This window comes from Salarias fasciatus, chromosome 6 (genome assembly GCF_902148845.1).
Source record: "Salarias fasciatus chromosome 6, fSalaFa1.1, whole genome shotgun sequence".
Taxonomy (NCBI): domain Eukaryota; kingdom Metazoa; phylum Chordata; class Actinopteri; order Blenniiformes; family Blenniidae; genus Salarias; species Salarias fasciatus.
In genome coordinates, this window is record NC_043750.1 from 17,005,841 (window position 1) to 17,027,653 (window position 21,813).

The window sequence follows — 21,813 nt, forward strand, 5'->3', positions numbered from 1 at the left end:
CGCAACTTCTTGAGATTGTCCTAGAATTTACAAAAAAGAAACATGCAGCTCTGCAAGCAGCTGGGAGGTAGAGTCCTCCTAACAAGAAAATACACACACAATATATCTTTTCCCCATCCTGCAGGGATTTATATAGTGCTGTAAGGTAACATTTGTTCTCAAATGGCTGTTCAGGTTTATTTTAGTTGCTGCAGTGTTCCTTTAAAACAAATCAGAGTACATCGCAGCCTTGCATTAGAGAAAATCCATTCACAGATTTTGGCATGCTCCATTGAAAAGGCTCCATAATGCAATCTCAGAAAATACATAAAGCTCTGAATCTCCAATTACCAGACACAATCTTCAGGCAGTGAAGCAGCTGTTTGAGGTTCCTGAAAAGAGATAAATTTCTGATGGAGATCAGTGAAATATAATTTTTTTGTCATGAGACAAGGACTAGGTCGTATTTGGAGTAAGGCTATTTAAAAAAAAACAAATAAAAAGAACATGCCATATAGGATGACGTTGTTGAGTGTTGTGGTGACACTCTGACTTTAGATGAATAAATACTGTATTATATGATGGTAAAGCCTTTATGCCTTGAATTTGTGCTTCTTAGCATCAGATGTGCTCTTTCACTTTGCCACGAGCTTGTAGCCTATATTTTCCTGGCTCGTCTCTGCACCTCCAGCAACTATAATCTACACGTTTCAAAGGCAATCAAACTACATCAGATTGACCGAAATAGACTGAATAAATGGTGAATGGAGACATTTTCTCAGAAAACGGAGAAGTCACTGTGATAGTCTGATATTTGAGAGATATAAGGAGAAGAAGGGCACTCAGGAGAAGTGTGGAAAGTTGTTTCACTGAAACACAACAAATTGCATGTTTCTTAACTTGTTTAAAAAAAAAAAAGAACATTCAGTTTTACATAAATTAAATAACCTCCCTCTCCCTGCCATCTGTGAAAGTAAAAATGAGTTGCAAATTGCCCGGTGGCTGGAGAAGAGAAAGCATCGGGGCTGAATGTGGTTTATGAACCGCCAACTGTCCAAGTGAGTCTTACGCTCTAAAGCAGTAAGATAAACTTTTATTTGTCCCACTGCAGCTGAATTTCCAGTGTCAGTCATATGAAAGTCCTTTGACTTTTAGTGTTGTCCAGCAGCGCTTTTGTAGCTTATTATTACTGTGTGCTTTTCACCAACGCTCTGTAGTTCTGACTTCTAAAGAGCAAACTGACAGGAAGGTTCAGTAACAACAAAAAGTCTCAAGAAGGGAGTTTAGCTGTGTGGAACTCATTGAGGGAAGCGGCACTATCAGTCACGTTTGTGAGCTTTTTGGAGGGTGATTTCAGCTATTGCCAATTACCTTGAAAACCTCCCAGCCTTTGTCAGCCCAGCATTTGCGACTCTTTCTACTCTGCCTATTCCCAACTCCCAGTGATAATTGCAACCTGACACCCTGTGTGGAATAACAATCGGCTGGAGTCCTCGGGGGGAATGCTCTCAGTTTCCCTTCATGTTCTTTCCTTCTCTGCATCTTTTCACGTCGGGATCCACAGTGTATTCGGCTTTGTTGTCCTCTCCTTTTTCTCCTTGAAGCTCTAAGTTCTGATGTACTTGTGGAGACGGGGACCAATCCACAAGTGATGAGGAACACAAAGCCATTGTTTTCTTCATGATGTTAATTAATTGATGTATAAATGCAACATTTTCCTTTTTGTGTTTGAATTCTCTATACGTTTTCACGTTCCGAATTCAAGTAGAAGTATCATCATCAAAACTTGTTTTGATCGGGCAGGAGGGTTGTGAGAGCTCCAGTCAGAATTCATCCTGGATATTAGACACAACGAGACTCACATTCACACCGATTGATAATAGAAAGAAAACCCACTAAAGCGCAGGAAGAATATGTAAACCACACAAAAAGCCAAAACCTTTAATTGAGCACAGATCTTCTCACTGTGAAGCAGCACTCCTCACTGCACAGACTGTCATTTATTTATTATCATTTTTTTACATTAGTCTGATGAGAACATTTGCCAAGATTAAATTTCTACGGTCCTCCACCAGTTGGATTTTGGACTCCCAATGACAAAACACCAAATCAGCTGGCTTTGCTCTGTCAAACAATAACACACTCAGAACATCATCTCAAAACCTGCATCAAACTAGTGCTTCTTCTTCATCACCTGTAAAAAATAATTATACCATACACAGAGACAGATAAACAGAGAAAAGGAGACACACAAAGTGGGAGACTGAACTTAGTTTCCACAGTTTCACGCCACTATCCTTTTTCTTTAATTCATTAATTTCTATTAATTCACTCTGTACTTTCCAACTTTGTCTATACCGCACTTTCCTCCCACATGCAAATGGAAAGCGGGTTGCGCAGGTCGTGCTCCCTCTCACCTTACATGTTATTATGAATATTTTGACAGTCTGTCACCCTGCCCCAGGATTAGCCTGCTGAAGAGAGACTGAACCCTGAACCCTCTGCTCTCTGCTGTTACCCAACGCTGGCCAAAGCCATTATGTCTGCTCCAGAGCAGCGTCTTAAAGCTTTTTCCTCTCAAACTTGTTGGAGAAAGTTCAGTTCATCTGAAGCTTTAATGATAGAAGAATGCAAGCATGATGCTACAGTGCTGGAAGGTTTTGATTTAATTGGTTTTGTTGACCCTTAGGATAAAAAAAGACTAAACTCAAATTTAATTGAAACTGTTCTCAGGAAATTGTGGAACACACGTGTTGTGTTTCTGATTTTTCTATCCACAGGTTTATCAAGTATTTCAGCCTCCGGGATTAAACCCAACCGAGATAAGGCTACATTAAAATAAATGACTTGACTACTGAGGAAATTCACATTATAGAAATGATGTGGGGATAAGTCCTGCAGGTGATCAACCAGCGCAGACGTGATCGTTTTGGGAGGTGTTTAACTTGAAATTCACCACCTCCGAGTCGAGCCACTCTGCCTCCGACCTCCTTTGAGCGCCCACAGTTCTGCTTTTGTTAGTCATGGTTGCCGATTGTTGTTGTAATGATTCATCCCCATTCATTATTATAATTTGCATACATTTTAATAAATTTGCAAACAGACTCTGAATATTTGCCAGCATAAAGTAATCTTCTTGCAATTGTTTGCTGTTCTTTGAGTTAATAAACCCCAAATATGAAACTCCTATATGTTTCCGAAGGCATTTATTCACAATTTTGGTTTTCATATAGTATTTGTTCCATAAAGATAAGCTGCTGCAGACTTTGTCTTTTCATTTTCTCCTTGAAGGGAACGCGTCCCATTTAGGAGACAAATGTAGTTTAAATGTTTTATTTTATTTCATTCTTCTCTTCTTAATATTTCAGAACTCTTCTTCAAAAAGGGTCGAGGATATTTCTAAACTGCAGTGGTATTCTGTTCTTCTGTTTTCTCGCATGTAATTAATCATATGGTGACAGTGTTTAGCAAAATCTAAATCTTTTTGATATTCTGCCTAGATGAAGTAGGTATGGTTAGCAGGCTCCTGGTGTCGTTTCATCCAAGAATGACAGGTTATGCTTCTGCAGATCTGTATTTCAAAAACACTTTTTCCTAGAAAATGTTTTTGGTGGTTTCATCAGACTGGTGGCACAGGATATTTTAACTATATCTACAATACAGTCCGCGTTTATGAACAGATGTGGTTTCCTGGTTGTGCTTTACCCATTTTGAGGCTTTTTAATGTCTTGATCTCTTATATCTGCTTTTTATAAAATCTCTTTCACAGAACAAGATCATCCTGGACCCCCTGACGTTCAGCGAGGCCCGCTTCCGGCCCTCTCTGGAGGAGCGCTTGGAGAGCATCATCAGCGGCGCCGCGCTAATGGCCGACTCCTCCTGCACGCGCGACGACCGCCGCGAACGCATCGTGGCCGAGTGCAACGCCGTCCGACAGGCCCTTCAAGACTTGTTGAGCGAGTACATGAACAACGTGAGTTCCCTTTCATTTACACTTAAGGCACTCGCATCGCACCACAGACATCTGGAGTGACTCTCGAAAAATCCAGTCAACAGAAACACACAACACAAAAGAAAATGCCAGCACTGCTTGGAGCCTCTGTCCGTTGTTTGCAGGTCTGTTGACTCCCCTCTCAGGCTTCCTCTTTTCCCTTCTCCTGTTTTTTTCTTTTAAGGTCTCAAGACGAGAGAGTTGATTTAGGGCTTCTGTACTGACTGTAACACCCATCGAGGCAAATTTGTGACATGCAGCTGCATGAATAACATTAAAGTGCCTTGATGGAACCAGTATGGCATTAGGATATCTGAGCCTTGCTCAATCAGTTTGATGGCTATTGTCTGTATCTACAGCAATTCAATCCATGTTATAGTATGCAGATAATTTTCCTGCTTCGATTGCTCTTTGACCGTCCCGCAGTAGTTTAATTCTCAGGGCACTGTAAGCTGGCGCAAAGGTGAGAGAAGTGTGAGGTGTGGGTGAGAGTCATCTTGACGTCACGAGAGAAACAGTGTTCAGGACCCGGTCTATTTTTAGAGCGTCACTCTGTTGATGATATTTTCTGATTTCATCTGTAGGAGACAAACAGCGTCACCGTCGCTGACTGCACTAATGGAGATTGTGTGTGAAAAAATAATAAACTTCATTTCAATCAGTCACGACATGCAAAGCCTCGTGAATGGCTTTAAAAAAAATCATATTTTTTAGCACTGCTCCCATCAAGATGAAGCACTTCTTTGTGAGGGAGACCTCGTCGAGGTAGCTGACAGTGCATGGCAACAATTATGAGGGACACTAAAAGCTACAAAATGCACCACAAGTAAACAACAGTACAGATAAACATACAGGAGTATTAAGAAAATCAGCAACATTTTTCCTCCAGCGGATTGCTAAGGAGAGCCTTGAGTTATTGATAGGTGCAAGTGTTTCTAGATCGATTTATCTTTGGATATGATTCAGTAAGCTTGATGCAGAGCATGAAAATCCATTCAGATTTTTGTTACAGTAAAAACAAACCACCTGGAGTAGCGTAGCAAGTACCTAAAACAATTAAACCGCTCCTGAGTGTAGATTGAAGCTCCAAGGGCTCATTAAGGGTTTTTGAATAAAGGCACTCATTGTGTTTGCGTGTTGTGATTCTGAAACACCTGGCCGGCTCGCTCTCTCTGGAAGACCCCGGTGTGCTCTCCACTTCTCCATTCAGTTTCCTTTCAACCCTGTGACTGGCACTACAGTGTAAAGGTTAGGAGGCAAGCCAAAACAATGATTAATCATCACAATTTATGTTGTGCCTCAGCCCAGCCTTTGGTGCATAGTGAGAAATGTGAGCTGCGTCTACATAAGAGAAAATAGAACGCCATCTAGGATCCTTAATGACTGACCTTGCAGACATTGTGCTGTTAAATGGGAGCCCAGAAGATATTCGAAACTTTCAATGACAAATCTGTTAAAAACCCTTATTATCCTTTTATCATCTTATATCCAAGTGTGTTTTACACGGTCAGCTCCATTCCTGCATTTGTCTGAGTAGCCGCTTGCATGCTTGTGATGGTCAGCGGTGAAGAAAGTACCTCGTCCTTCCATCAGTCATGATTTCTATCGTATCGACAGGGAGGAACTTCTCTAGACTCTTGGTTTATTTTATAACGCAGCATCAGGTCTCTGCTTTAATTGAGAAGGACTTTTTTTTTTTTTTTAGACAAAACTTTGTGAAAGATGTGGAAGTTTCAACACCCGATGCGATCCACTTCGTCAAACCACATATTCCATTTAATGCTTCAATGCATGTTTCATTTGCAGTCAGAGGCTGCATGAGCCTTTTGACCCAAAGCTCATCTCTTAGTATCTGTTTTCGGCGATGTTCTCCCTACTTCCCTTGCTGTCTCCTTTCTTTTGAGCTGTCTTTGCCTCTGGTTCAGATTCAGACTTCCTCACACTGTTACCATCTGACATCCCCTGAATTTCGAGAGCATTGTGTATTTTCACCACACGAAGCTTTTTGGTTCTACAGCTGATTTAATACCAACATCAAATATATCTTCTAAAACCAAGACCGCATGTCCTTCTATACACATTGGCTCACATAACAGTTTAACTGTGCACCTGTATACAAAGTTGATCAGAATTTAATCACATATATTTGCATTCATCTTACAATCTGAAGATTACCTCCTTGTTAACTATCAGGTAATTAGAAAACAGTCTTCTGCCTGTCTTTGTTGGCATGCCAGCACCAAGAACAAAGGCATCATTACTTGAGAGTAAACCTTGTGAGTTTGTTAATCATAAAAAAAAAAAAAAAGACACTGCTATAGCGAGAATGTAAAAAAAGAAAAACATAATTGGTAACAATTATGATGATATATGGCTCCTGGTTAGTAGCATAGACACATTAGTCAATCCATGTGATTTAGTGGTGATGGCTTTTTTTTTTTTTAACTGCGGTTTTTATTGTTGTTAAATTGGCGAGGACATACCGGTGCAGTTAGTATGGTTTCGTACTGACGTTCTTGATCGTCCAGTTGGAGTTTTTTCGATGTTTGCCTTAAATGTGACTTATTCTGTCTTGAAATTAATTGCGATGTACCCACACTTTCTAATTGGTCACTGGAACCTGAGGTAGTTTAATTATCTGGAGGAAAAAGCTCAAGAGGTACTCAGACCTTTGCTGTGTTCCAAGGACTGAATGAAATAGAAAAACATTTCTGCTATTTTTTTTTTTTTTCTTTCCAGCTTTCCTCAATTATTTTGGTAAAAGACACCACTAGCTGCAGAGATGATATTTTTCTAAGATGAACTGGTAATGTGAAGTAGCTCATCACCAGTGTTGCTGTCTCAAGGAGGAAACCAGAGTGTTTACACTCCACCACTACTTTTGGAAACTAGGACAGCTTGAAAACAGCTCCCGAAGCTGCTCATCTTATAATCAAGTCAATATTACAAATAAGCCAGCATATAATGCAACACTTAACCCTGTGTCGTGTATTAATTTGTCTCTTGTTCACAGCTGAAAATGGAATCCTAATGGCGATTCATTGGATTTGTTGAACGTGTGACTTGCTGAAAGTGTGCATGCCGGATCTATCCACCATGCCATTTGTGGCCAGTGAGCAAATGGCAAACCAATGTCTATCGATCCCTTTAGTATCAGTTATCCTGCTGACAAAAGCGCCGTGCAATACTCAGTCTAATAATGTGTTTGTTGTGGCACCTGCACTCATTAGATAGTCTTGAGACAATAGGCTGCTAATGGATGAGGGCTCTTGTTATATCATAGCGCCGGTCTGCTTTCAGTAGAATATTATTGCGCGCCGTTGTGTGTACGTGTCTATTTTTATATCAAGAGTGCTATGTTTGATATTTTGAAATTATAAACGGTAATCCCTTTATTATTTCCTCTAGAAATGTCATAAAATGTCATAAAATGCAGGTAAGATTCCCTCATAACAAAGAAGAGCATGATGTTAAGACTACCGAGAAGGCCTTTAAAAAAATAAATAAATACTGAAATCACACGAGTGCGCCCTTTCCCCTTCTTAAGGCACGGCAGCTTTTTGCTAAAGTAATTGTGCTTTGGTTCATTAGGCCCATGAGTTGTGGTTTTAGAGGCTACAGCTGGAAGATTGTTGACAGCCCCTGGCTGTCCTAGCAAAGAACACAAAGTAAATCATAGAGACACGAAGAACAAAATGCTTCCACTCAGCTCTGCATCCCCAATGAGGTTCAGTCAACAACAAACAGCAGATATCCAGGATATTGTTCTCGAGCCAATTTGAAGGGAAAAAAAAAACATTATTCAATTAAATGCTTTCAGACTATTCATAAACATTTAAATCTGTAAATCAAGTCAGTGCTGAAGATATGTTGATTGAAAAAAGAATGCCAACTTCATCTTAAAAAATAGTTTTACTCTGGAGTAATATTCATGCTGTCATTTTTACATATCAGAGAAATATTTTATAATTTTTATTTTTAAAGAAAATAATTGTCACTAAATATATTTTGGAATCTCTTGTGAGACATAAAACGACATGTAAAAAGTTTGTTTAGGTGAGAGACGCTGGGTTTTAAATGTAAACCCGAGACGGATTAATCCTCTGTGTGAACTGAGTCGTCTCGTTCCTCCAGTCCCACGTTAAGAATAACTTTGAATTGGGATTCCATGAACTTTAACAGTCCCTACATTTTAAAATCGATTACATTCAACATCATATTTTATGTACTAGTAATAAAAATATGGGTTTATGAATTTTCATTTCCATCATATTTTACAGACCTTTGTAGCCGTTTTGGATTTGCAGTTCTGGTTGACTTTTGACACTGTAAACATCCTCGCAAAACAGTGCAGTTTTATGCACTGTAACGTCAGCAGGTTGTCTTTAGTCAGCAGAAAACTGTCAGGTCCCATGTCTGTCTTAAATATATTGCTAAGAAACAAAGTATACCATTGCAACACTTAACCCATTCCCAGTTTTTCCCTTTCTTGAAAGTTTACTGGAGTAACGTAAACACCCGCTTCCCGTTATGCTTGCTCCCACTTCATGCAACCCCCTCCTACCCCCTTCGCGACGCACACATTTTTATAGGAAGCTTGAACCACAGCACAAGGTTAATCAATGTGGTAGCTGGCAATAAATTAGGTTCAAGTGACAGGAGAATGTCCATACCTGTCTGAGCTGCTGGTGATCTGTGATTGGTGACAGCAGGCCTGGCTCCCCGGCTGGTGCTGAATCATCAGGAGCAGCTGATTTAGTTACGGCAGCTCAGACAGGGCCAATCTATCAATTGATCTGGGGAGTAATGCATTACCAACTTGGGTCAAGGAAGCCCCGGCAGAATATAGCCATAGCCAGGAGCCATGGCAGGTGAGAGGGTGCACCTCGGCAAGGCGACGAGCAGCCGGGAGAAGGATTTAGGGAGTGTGATAGCTAGCACACAAATGTCACAGTTAGCTGGATGTGGCACATAAAACTGAGCGGGAGTTGTGAGGTGGGACGATCATTAGTGAGAGACTGATGGCCTCCCTGCTCACACAGCTCCTGTGGGAGTTGCCATGTAGAATGCTCAATCAACAATCGGAGTGACTGATCACACGCCGCAAAACGTGTGTACTTATATGTGCTTCTTCCCCCCGCGTCTCGGATCGCCGCCTCTCCTTTGGCTTACCTGACGTGGTTCTCAAAATGAAAATGAGAGCATTAGGACAAATATAATGGAAGAGAGGATGCACATCTGTTGAACAGTGAATGCACAAAAGTGCTCAGGGAAGGTGTGAGCAGTGATCAATAGTGACACTCTGGGCTAAAGGCCATTGTATACTGGAGAGAGAGAGAGAGAGAGAAAAGCTCAAGTGCTGTTTGGATAGTCTAAAAGCAGTAAAAGCCTCTTTAATTTATTAAATTTTTTTTCCAATTGGACATCAGTAACAGCCGTTGTACGGGCACTCCACCAGCTTCAGCGATTGTCTGTTTCCAGTGATGAAATGTTCCAGTGCCGAATTGTGGCAATAGAGTGGTGAATTACTTCTCTGCACTGTATCGACTAATTCTACAGGAGAAAGTTTAGGAGAAGAGAAAATATTGATGAAGCTCTAAAAAGTTTTCTTAATTTTTTTTTTTTTTTTTTTTTTTTTGTAAGAGGCACAAATAAAGATAAAAATCTGTGCTCTGAACAGTCGACGGCTGAAGAGAGCTCCTCCTCTCATCTGAGACTGTTTGTCTCTGAGGGGAAAGCGTCAGTCTGGCTACTGAAACAAAACAGCCAAGAGTTGCCCACACTGTCTGTCCTCATTGTCTGGAAGCCTCAACACAATTGTCCCTCACTCTCTCTATTAAGAAACCAACAGAACAGCAGACTAATTTTCAGAGTATTATTCATGCGATTCAGTGACGTCTGGGTATGAAACGGAGAGCAAATCATTCAGTTGTTCTTTTGCTGTGCTGACTTGCTCTGCTCTCGAGATGCTAAAAGCTGGCTGTGAGGAAAAAATAGAAACAAAACAGTGGCACATGGATGGTGTGACAATTTTAATATTTGAACCAAAGTACCTGGATCACCTCCTGATATCGACCATCAATGTATGCCTCCAAAAGCGTTTCCTAAATATAGCCAGTAGGTCACCTTTTTTTTTTTTCTTTTTGTTACTCGATCTTCTGATTACAATGATTGAATGACTGGAAATGGAATGAAATTTAATTAGGCGTAGTGTGCTTTTGGCCTATGTTAGCTGAAATAGGGTCCGACCTCCTTGTGACCCAACTCCGGATAAAGTGGGTATAGAAGATAAATGGACGGACAGAAATATCATGATTAACAGCTCCTCTGACTGAACTAGTCGTATGTAATTGAGTCAGGCGAATGTATGGGCACCACTGGCACAGGATGTCATTGCTCATGTTTGGGATGTTTTGGCTTCACTTTTTATACATTATGTATTTTGGCGGATATGGAGGCAAGCCAGGAGAATGAAAGAGGCTGGCTACAGATTAGTCAACTTTCCACAGAGTAACGATGGCACCAATTCAGTCATAGGTGAAGAAGACATCACCGGAATGTAAACTAATCATTACCATTAATTTAGTAATATATTGAATCCGTGATTACAGATTTGCCTGTTATGTAGATGTGATTCATTGTTTTGACCACATAATGCACACGCAGTGCCTCAGTGTCTCTTTGTTTCTTCGTAACAACAAAACGCCGGATATAAACGGTGTCAGGGTGAGCCCTGCAGGGAACTGCACTACTTTTCCATCAGGTTTTTTTTCTCCTCTCATCTTTTCAGCAACTCCGTCCAGCTCATTAAATGACCATGTCCTATTTTTTGTGTTCTTCGCCTTGGTTTCCAAGAGTCCAGGCAAGAGAATGTCCACCTCTGTGATATGTTTCATGTCATTCAAAGGGCTGTGCAATTTCAGGCCGACATACAAGGTTAAAAAGAAGAAAAAAAACCAAACTTTCGTTGTATTTCTTTTCCACTCGATTCACTGTATTTTTCACAGAAAATCTGAAAGTGTACTTGTTCTCGTTTTGAGTTTGTGTAATGATAACTAAACAATTATCTGTATCTTCCTCAAAGTGTGATCCTGATTTATGATTTAATCCTTAATACACTTTCTGATTTCCATCTATCTCACACCATAAAGTCATGGTTTATGTTTTGACTTTTGATTTATAGATTTTTCCTGGAAATTCAACCTGTTTACTTCTGTTCTGGTTGGAAACACTCAGGAGGTATTTCTTCTAGAACATGAAAACAGCATAACGGAAACAGAATTGTATTCCTATCATTCATCTTTTTCCCAGTATCACATTATTAAGAAGTGGCTGCATATTCATTTAATTTTTTTTTTCTTCTTTCTTGGCAAACATGACGATGGAATTTTCACTTTTCCAAGTTAAGAGACCTGACAAACTTCATAGCTGTGACAGTAATTAAAAGTATGTCACAATTTAACACTATGAGACTTTCTCAAACCATATTTATTTTGATTAGACACAGCTCTGCAGGATTAGACACACAGGCAGCAGCACGGAGCACACCTGGGGAGATTCCTGCCATAAGGATTCACTTGTGGAGTGGGGAGCAATTCATCTGACACAAAGAGCTGCGCCGTCAGTGTGCCATTATCTGTGCAAACTCAGTACTTTTTCTTCTGCTGTTTTTGTCCTCTCTCTCTGTCTTTTTTTTTTTTTTTTTTTAAAGCTACATTGCAGGGTACACAGGTTTTGTTTAACTGTGAACAAAATGGGACACAAGTGTTGCCAGTAGCACATGTTTCCTTCAGTGTTCTTCCTTAGTGTTGGTTTCTGGACTCTTTTACCCTCAGAGGAGCGCATGATTCCCTTGTTAAAACCTTGCCGTTTTTTTGCCATAGCGGTAAGTTGGCCTCCCACCCCTGTCCTCTTTATTCATTCTCTTTGTTTATTTCATTCTTTTTTCCAATTGTCCTCACATCATGGTCCCGCCAGACTCAGCACTTACACCACATTAAATGTCCCAGACCCAGCTATAAATCATTGGTTCCCTACAGTGTCCCGTGCACTCCCGCCCATCTGTCAACACCTAATGCTCGGCACGACAAGCTGCAATCCACTGTGCACCAACAAACCACTTACTTTGAACAACTTAGCTCTCTCAGCCACTGAGGGCCGCTTTTAAAGATATACCCTCTGAAGGGGATTGACCAAGAGGCCCAGGTAAAAAGTGTAAATCTATTTAAGACCCAGAGGAGGCCCACAGAGCTCCCTTATGTCTACCACTTCATTCTGAGGCCAAGCTGGCGACAGCTGAGGCGCCGGACCCACAGCGATTGTTGTCAAGTGAGATAGCACGCCCCTCCGCCTGCAGCTGGACCAGAGCTCAGTGAGTTGGCTCCCCAAAAAAATCCAGTCAGTTTTAAAGAGATGTTTATCCATATTCTACAACTTTACTAAATCTCTTTTCCAAAAGCGTCTGTTCCCAGTGTGGGGTTATATAAACTTTACCAATGGATGCCACTTTTGAAGAAAATGTTTGTTGCATCTTGCCAATATTTGCAACAGCACTATGACTGAAATTTTACCTTTGAGGCGTATATATTATCTGATACAGTTTAAACAAATATCGAACCAGGGCATTTTATTTAGAAGATGCTGCAGATGTGATAAATTCTGCTTCACCTTATCTGCAAAGTAAATTTGTTTGTGCCATGGTCAGCCACCGTGCAATCTTCAATTGAAGTTTGATTCCAGTCGGCTGGATTTAATAATTGAACATTAGTCTTTTCTTGAACATGTTTCTGTCATACTGTAGCACCTGGAAGAAATCTGTGACTGGATGATGTGCTACTTATTATTTTTGTTTAATGGTTTATTCACCAAGAAAGTATTGCTGTTTGGTTGAAAGAAGTAGAACTAGACTCAGCAGGGGGCAGTGTAAAGCTGCTGGTGGCTTCCAGGTGAAATTTCAGGATGAACCTAAAATGCACTATAAACTTAACAGGTGAATTTAATGTGACCTTCTCTAAACTTTTGAATACAAATGTTCCAACTGTTCAGTGTTTCAGGACTGTTTGCACAACTTGCTGTTCCTAAAGAAAGACCTAGTGAGTAGGCGTCCTTTGACCGCCTCCCACACTGATGGCTGCCTCATTGTAAACAGTAACCTGCAGCATTGAATGACGAAAGCCATTCAACTCCAGCAATATTCAAGGGAGGCGAGAAGCACCAAGCGTCATGCCAGACCGCTGGAAAGTGTTTGTGTCACTGGCGTTCTCTGATGAACGTCCGTTCACGTTGAGCAGAAATGATGACCGCCATTGGCGATGCCAAGGAGAGCACCGTTCATCAGCTGTTAGCTCAACTACCCAGAATGGTTGCTGTTGACTGTGCGATTCAGTGTCAGACCCTCAGGTAACAGACAGACTCTTTTGTCATTTCCCATTCAATACATTTCATGAAGAAACGTGAATATTTCAAAATGACATTGCCTTAGAACAACAACAATGAAGAAAATCGCATCATTTGTTCTTTATGGTAGTCTTTTCATGCAAACAAATATCATGAGGTATTTGTTTGAAAAGTACTTGTGACCATGAAAGTATTCACAATAATCTTCAAATGCCTTGCCATGTTTTGAAAGCAGTAGAGGGATTCATGTTTTCAGAGAAAGTTTTTTATTTTTTTGTTGCATCAATAGGAAACAGATCGTCGAGGACATAGGGTGATCGAAGCAAAGCCCACAGCCATGGTCTTTAAATACTTTTGTAGCAAAATCTCACAAAGGTCACTCTTTAAGTATTATTATGTGAAAAGCAAATTGAATGCCTATCATTCATTTTAATGGCGTTGTGCCCACAGCAGCCTCAGCTCCGCGTTTTGAGCTGCTATGAATAGGAACTGTCATGGTCGTCTGCAGCAACATTATAGCTGCAAAGTTTGACTGCTTCTGTATCCAGAAACTTTTTGGACACGTCGGGTGGTTAGGAGTTATCTTTTCTTTCACGTGCCAATGACACCAAGTAAAGAACACAAAGTATCATTATGAAAAACAATATTTTTTTAATTCTCTAAAAGGGTTGTTCTAATAGGTTCTGCAAAATAACCCATTTATTTATCAGATCTTCAGATTCACCTGTTTCCAACTTAGCAGAAATGTATTTCTTTCTTTTTTTTAAATTTTTCATTAGTTTTCATAACATGAACCAACTGTTATGCTGTTGACAGAGCCTGGTAGAGGTAAACCATGTATCAATACCTGTCACCTCGTCATATCGTTTTTCAACAAGAAAAAACATGTGATTGTTAGTCAACAAAGTATATTCTCTGTAATTTTTGAATGATAATTCTTGTTACACAGTTAAAATTGTTACTCGAGTGTGAATAAGGTTCTTCTTTCTTTTATGATCTCAAAATAAAGCCAGCGAAGAGCTTTTAATGTCAAGCACCTGTAAAGGAAATGCTGATGGGGATTAGTGAGCAATTGGTAATTATAACTGGATGCTCTGTCCACTGATCTGTGATGGAAAAATACTGAATTGCAATTTTTATCGATAACAATAAAGTACTTGTTCTCTTCTTAATCTCATAGTTGAATCAGTGACACACATAGATACCAGAGAGACAAAAAAATAAGTATGTATGAAGAAAAATCCACCTTCAGATTTTGCAATGTTCAGCTTCGTTTGTTCTGTAACCTATTAAAGTGACACTGAAACTTATCATGTCACTGCAACTTGAGCAGCAGTACTCGGAGTGTGCACTTGTGCGTTGAAGACTCTTAAGAACCACTTGGAAAAAAAACAAAAAGCCGAAAACAGGAAGCTGCTGACGAATACCAAAGCTAAACAGAGCTCTTCGGCCAACCAGTGAGCCAAGTCATCATGGCCTCCGCCTGAGCCGCGAGGAAACTAGATGAATGGTTAAAGGTGAGAGGAGCAGACAGGTACTTGGAGACACTCAGACAGACCACAGACCCGCTGGAGTCACCTCTTGAGTTGAGAAGGATCCTTGTATTGCCTATAAGGAGCAATCTAAGTGGGAATGAGACAACTCAGGTTTTGCTCTAGAGATTTGTTTTGACCCCTAAAAAACATGATGTGAACCTTTGGGAGCTGACACTGTACTACTCTTTCACATATACTGCTTGTGGATGAAAATCCAAGTAATTGTTTTGAGGGATCATTTGATCAGCCTTGCAGGAACGTCACCATCTTTATTGGACCCAGTTGTGCTTGGATTGATGGAAGGAATCAAATGTGGCTTAATTTTGCAGAGTTCTTCAAAACCCTGCCAAACAGAAATCCTACAGCTACATGACGTGCACTTAAATTTATTTTGGATTTCGACATACCAGAGGATGCTTTATTGTGTTTGAAAAATGAGCAAGGGTGTGGCTAAATGGATCAGGAAAGAGATCTAACAGACTGAAAAGTCAAAACTTGGAAATGATCATTCAGTGATGCAGCACTCCTGAAATTGCCAAGATATTATGTTGTGATCACAGAGCATCAAAATGTTCCCATTTAATTACTAAATAGAAGTAATGAGAGGAAAAAGTCACAAATGAACTGCCACAGATTTGAGAATCGAGGAACCCTTTATTCTCCAGTACTGTCATGTTTCAGACGTCCAGCCTGTCTCGACTGTTGAAGTACAAGATGCTCAGTATTCAGATTCCAAGGGAAGAAATGCTGAAAACCGACCACTGCTAAACAAAACGTGAGTTAGAACATTCAGGACACCCATGGACATGTTTTTCATAGGTTTTATGAATTGACCCAATGACATTGTCTGGATCGGGCAATGGACATAGAGCTCTGCTTCCAGTCGATGCCAGCAAAGTGGAGTGGGTTTAGTGGTACGAACTGGTATTATTAAAGATGATCCAGCCCGACTGCTTCAGGTTGGAAAATTGATCCAAAGTAAAATTGGTGACTTCTAGAACACACTTTCTTCAGTAGCACAGGAAAACTACGGCATTTTTCTTCAGGACCCTGATTTTCATGCAGGTCGATGCTTCATCTCACGCATCAAAATACTCCACTGCGTGGCACGCCAGCGCAGGCCTTGAAGATGAAAGAATAATGATGGCAGCCCCTTCCTTGTCTGACTTGAACTCTTTGGAGAACTTGTGGGTCTTTCTTAAACCAAAGATTTACAGTGAGGGGACGCTGCTTGTCTCCGAACAGTGTCTGGGAGGCTGTGCTGCTGCTGCACTAAAGAAGTTATCGGTGAACAGATCAAAAACAAACTGACAGACCCTGTGGATGTAAGGCTTATGAGCATGATTGGAAAGAAGGTCACCGATTCTGTTTTCTGAAGCTTGACAAATGTATTATTTATACATTTCAAATTGTTATTTTTTCTTTCTTTAAAGCAGACCTATTATGCTATTTTTCAGTCACGTCATATAGGTCACAGAAGCCCAAAAACACAGCATACAAGTTTGTTTGCCCCAAATTCATCCTATGTTCGGAGTTTGAGCGGTCTAAAAAGTGGCTCTGAGGAGCCCTCCTCCGAACAGCCTGATTTTCACAGCCTACTTTCCGGGATGCACTTGAACGCATCTGGTCACTACCACTCTCTCGAACACGGTGGGGGCACAGTCAGAGGCACATTCCCTCTACCGTTTCAGCTTAAGTTTCAGCTTCATTTTCAAAAATGTGGTGTAGCGAGACAAGGAGGAAAAAGACAATTTTCAAATTTGAACGTCTTAATGAGGCTACGGCAACACATACTACTATAACCACCTATCCGGGGGCCCCCCAAAGGGCTGGATCTTCTTCCGGGGAGGGAGTGGTGTTCCTCTTGTTGACGTAGACAAAAGTAAGATTTCAGAATCGCGTGTTTGAGTGTATATTTCCTTAAAAGTGGAGTGCGCAATTGAGGGAGGTGACTGAATTTTTCACTTCTGGGGGATCATACTGAGGCTCTGCGAGGTAATATGACTGTAAAGACACCTTTTTAAAGTGAATTTAGCATAATATGACTTCTTTAAAGGATACAGGTTAAGTGACATGGAAATATCTTCATTTTTTGTATTGGTGCAAATACAGATTTCCTCCTAAGAAAGCCCCCCGGGTCACTTTTGCATTCTAAAAGTTCAAGTTTGAGGTTTGTTTTTGATTGACCTAGAGTACTGTTGTTGTTCAGTGATCAAATAATCAGTCAGTTCAGCTTATTTGTTGCGTTTGATGCTGTCCAACTTGCATCAGTTATTGTTTCAAGTCTCGTATTGTATCGAGCAGTTTAGCGTCTCTCTCATGACATGTGATGTAATCCCTGCAATACTTCCTCATACATTTAATAACACGGACGGTCCCGGGATGCAGCTCTGCTTTCCTCTGCGTGCTTATCAATTGCGCGAACTGTAGCTGTAATGGAAAGCCGCATGCTATGCTCTCCATTCCAATTATGCTCGGATGCGCGGCTGGAGAAGTAACCGAATCCTCTGTAGGCAGGAGCAAGAAACCAGTGCATGGCTGTCTGAACACCCTCGTGTCACCATCTCCGATTGAGGTGATCGGATAAATGAGACTTTAATTGGATTTTTAGGCTAACTCATATTAGGAGATGAGATAGAATTATCCAGGAACATATTAATGTAATAAAAAGCTCTCAGATCTGGCAGTTCTATTGCATTAGAAAGCTGCCAGCCATTCTTCTATCTTCCTCCACCTTCCAATGCCAATGCCCCTCAAGGGCTGGCTGCTCTGAGCAGTGCTAACATGATTGACATTGATAGCTGGATCAAACTATAGAATCAACCCTAATATCATTAAGTGAGCAGACATGGAAGCAGAGACCCGGGCTTTAACTGTATTAGCTGCTACATATGTTGAGGTTATGGATGCAGCGGGCTAAATGCATTGGGAAATCAAGGATGCAAGCCACAGTTTGAACACAACAGCGTGTGTGCACGTACGTGTTTGCGTGTGCATCAATGAGCAGATGAGAGATGTTTCCTCCTTGGATGGGTTACTATTTTTGCCGAGCTCCGTCTCTGTAAACTCTGTGCACTGAATGGATTCGGTTGGTAATCGTTTGCTATTATCATTGATCATGTGTCATTGTCAGCCCTGCTGTACCGTTACAATCACTGACTTGTTGTAAATAACTTGAAGCCCAGTCATGTCTGGCTGCCCCTCAGCCGCTCCAGCTGGAGAAAAATGGGATTAGTTATGTATACTGTTGATTCACAGGTCCCACTAAACATTTGGAGAGGTAAAGTCCTCTTTTACCCGATTTGATCTTATTTACAGGTGATCAGTTGCCACAGGGCTCCACACAGGTACATATACATTTTAAAATGCTGTACTTGGAGTGATTGTTGTAGATCTTATGCTCACATCAGACATGGTTAAAACGCCTCCCTCAACCCTTGAGCTGTTAACGCAATAATGTATGGATTTTGGGAAATTGACTCAAGCTTCCAGTTTCCTACATCAATCTAATACCTGGGATATAATTCCCACCTATCCTTCGGGATATTATTGAGCACTGATGATAAGAAATATGAATAAAATACAGTAAAATAAAGTTTCTAGACATTCCCTGTTTGGTCCTCCACTTGCTAGTCAAGACATCCTGTTTGTTCCTGAAAAAAAATGTTAGATTTTCTGAGCTCATGGTGACCTTTTTGCTGCCAACCTGTCAATGTGCTTATATGTCATTCAAATACCAAAGACCATCTTTTGGATCTTGCACACCTTTCCCGCCCTCTCTATCAGACATCTGTGTGTGTTTTCTTGTCACCTTTTTGATGATATGTACAAGTTTTGAAACACCTCCAATTTTCATGGTAATTTTTTTCGAACCGCTTCTTTTTTTTTTTTTTTTTTGCATCCCGCTGAAGGAGCGGTTGAAGGTTAGAACTGAATGACAGAGAAATATGGAAAATAAGACAAAGAAACACATGGGCGCCATGGGTTTTAGGTAGAGGAGCTTGGAGGCAAGATGAGTTGCATAGTGAAATAAATTACCCCGGAGTAAAGTCAAAATACAAGGACGGAGAGAAGAATGCAAGCGCCGAGCAGAAATGAAGAGAGAATGTGGTGCTGAACTTCAAATATTACTTTTCAAAGAGTCTACCTTAAAAAAAAAAAAAAGAAAAGAAAAAAAATGAATTTTCAAGAAAAAAAGTCATAAAGTTTAAACGTGAAATGAAAACCTGCACAATCTATAATAATTGAGTGGATTTAGGCCATTTATGCAAGCATGGATATCCAAATAATCACATTTGTTATATAAAAAAAAAAAAAATAAAAAATGAAACTACATCAAGCTCAATTTGTCAACATGTGTGAGATATTCCATTTCATTTCCATTTGTGATTTACCATCAGTCTGAAGCGACTTCATAGCTCCATTACACTTGTTGGAGAATCAGGCAAACAGGCGCGGCATATATCATATTGATTCTTAGTCAACCTCTCCTTTTTATTTTATTGTTACTCCGCAGCAGAGTCAAATTTCATTACACCCACTGGATCCATATAACAGCACAAACTCATCTTTGTGTCACTAATAAAGTGATTACTTAGACCCAGAGAAGGTCTGAAATGCTTTTTCATGGCTTCTTAGTGATAATTTCTTGAAATACAGGGAAAATATGAGTGACGACAGTGTCAGGAGAATGAGAGGGGGCTGGCGCTGTTTGAGAGAGCTTTATAGCTTCCTGACCTTTGGAAGAAATAGATTGTTGTTCTGTTAGATCATGTACTCTACAGACACACAGTCCTCCACTGTTCTTTTATAATGCTTTATTGATTTTCGTCACATTTATTGCTCTATTTAAATGCCCGGGAAAAGGGGAAAAAAACACAAGCACACAACAAAAAATTGTATTTCTGTCTTTTTGGGATGGCTGGAAACACACATTTTGCTTTGTTGAAACCTTGAAAATTAACTTTGCATCTTAGGAGTCATTAAGAAGAGAGCTTCATGGGATTCAACCCTGGGCAGTGACCAATTTACTCCGTTTCTTAGTGGGGAGTTTTTCAAATTTGCCTTTGATAGATTTTGGAGGGAAAATAATGAACATTCGTCTTGGCAAACAGATTTGGTCATTATTTAAATATATATTTGCACTTGTGTGAAACTACGGTTATCATTTACCACATGAGGCCCTGTGGTGTGATTTACCAGCCCCGCTCTAATCCCGTTTGATTGGAGCTGCTAATGGACTCTCCTCGGAGCTGCTCACACAAACATGCATTGATAGCGCACAGACACACACAAAAAGATTGATTCCTGCGGTTTTGTCTTGTTTTTATGAAGTTATTTATAAATCAAGCTCGTTTTGCAGAGCGCTGCTGAATGCTTACTCGCCTCTCACTAGTCAGGAGTTTTGAAGTCGCTCAGAGCCATCACTTTGCTGGGATGGTAATTCAAGCAGGAGGGAAAATGTGAGGGAGCCTCTGTGTCTTGGAAATGAGATGCATGAACATAATACGAATAACAGTTTAATATTTTCGCAAGAAACACAGGTTCAGTATGAATAAACTATGTCTGCGATATTAAAATTACATTTGTTTTTTTTTTCATCTTAATTTAAAGAAACATGAACTCTTCTACAGAGCTACCCACTTAAATATTCCTGTTTCTGTAGAATTTTTCCAATAAACCTAAGGCCACTTTATAATCGGTAACAAGACAGTTTCTACTCATTTTGAAATAAATTCACATTAAGCTTGTAGGGTTTAATGTTCTGGCTGTGTTTTGGCCTGAGCAGCCTTAATGAAAACGATATCTAGCTTGTACTTTTAATAGCTTTGATACACACTTCAGCCTGTAATAGGTATGCGAGCTAATAAAATCTGAGATGGTATCTTGCATTTTAAAGTAGACAGCGGTAGCTGTCTGCGTGCTACTCGCCGTGCACATACTTTGTTCCGTGTCAGAGAGAGGAGCGAGATGTGTTGGTATTTTTGGTTGGGGAAAAAAAAAAAGAAAAAAAAAAGAGGTCTTTGACATTATGCTGAGAATAGACAAAGTAACAGGGACCTCATTTTTCAAAGCTTGCATGCTCTAAATTTGTGCATGAGACCAGCCCACGTGCGCGCCACAAAGTTAATCACATATATGTGTAAGATAAACACACCTGTATGCAGCCAACAGTGATGAATCCTACCTGTTCTTCAACCATCTGCTTGAGCCGAAACAAACTCATTTGCATCAGGTAAACACCTTCAGTGAACAACGCAGCGTGAATGTAGGACAACATGTGGCAAGCAGGAACCAGTGGAACAAAAAAAGAACACACCTAATAAAATAGTAATGCTGATATACTGCTGTATTAGGTTTATGCGAACCAAAAGAGAAAAAAAGGAAAAAAAAAATGGTGTACTCTACAAGAAAAACAGAGAGCAGGTGACAAAAGTGGTAAAGACTATGTAATAATGTATGCAGAAAGAAACAAAAAGGAAGGGATGTGATGTGGGAAGCTGTGCACACACAGCTGAAGTGAGGCCTCCAGTCTCCCACCAGTAAGCACTAAACGTCTGACGGAAAGTCTTTTGATTACACAGTAATGCTGAGTAATCGGCTGAAGGAGCTCGCTTGTACACATTTCAAGATTTCTAGACCTTTATTTGTCCTAAACATCGCTATACACTGAATAACACAGACGGAGATGTGTTTTAACACCTCTCCTCTGTGTGTGTAGGCTGTCAGAAGATATGGTTTTTAATTGCAATTAGTCAAATTTTGAATTGCATGTTTGAAATCCTGTTGCTTTACTAATATATGCTAATATAATACAAAGTATCTCCTACCAGTGTCCTAATTGGGAATCAAATGAGCACAAAAATATATATATTTTTTTGTAATTTTTCTTTTCTTTGATCCAATCAATAA

General features: G+C 40.2%; 1 protein-coding gene across 1 annotated transcript in view; it reads left to right on the plus strand.

Annotated features, from left to right (window-relative positions):
* Positions 1-21,813, plus strand: part of ctnna2 (catenin (cadherin-associated protein), alpha 2) — a 343,169-nt gene that overhangs the window by 94,079 nt on the left and 227,277 nt on the right. The window contains exon 7 of the mRNA XM_030094501.1: positions 3,749-3,952. Within this exon, the coding sequence (XP_029950361.1) occupies positions 3,749-3,952 (204 nt within the window). The remainder of the gene's footprint in view (positions 1-3,748; positions 3,953-21,813) is intronic.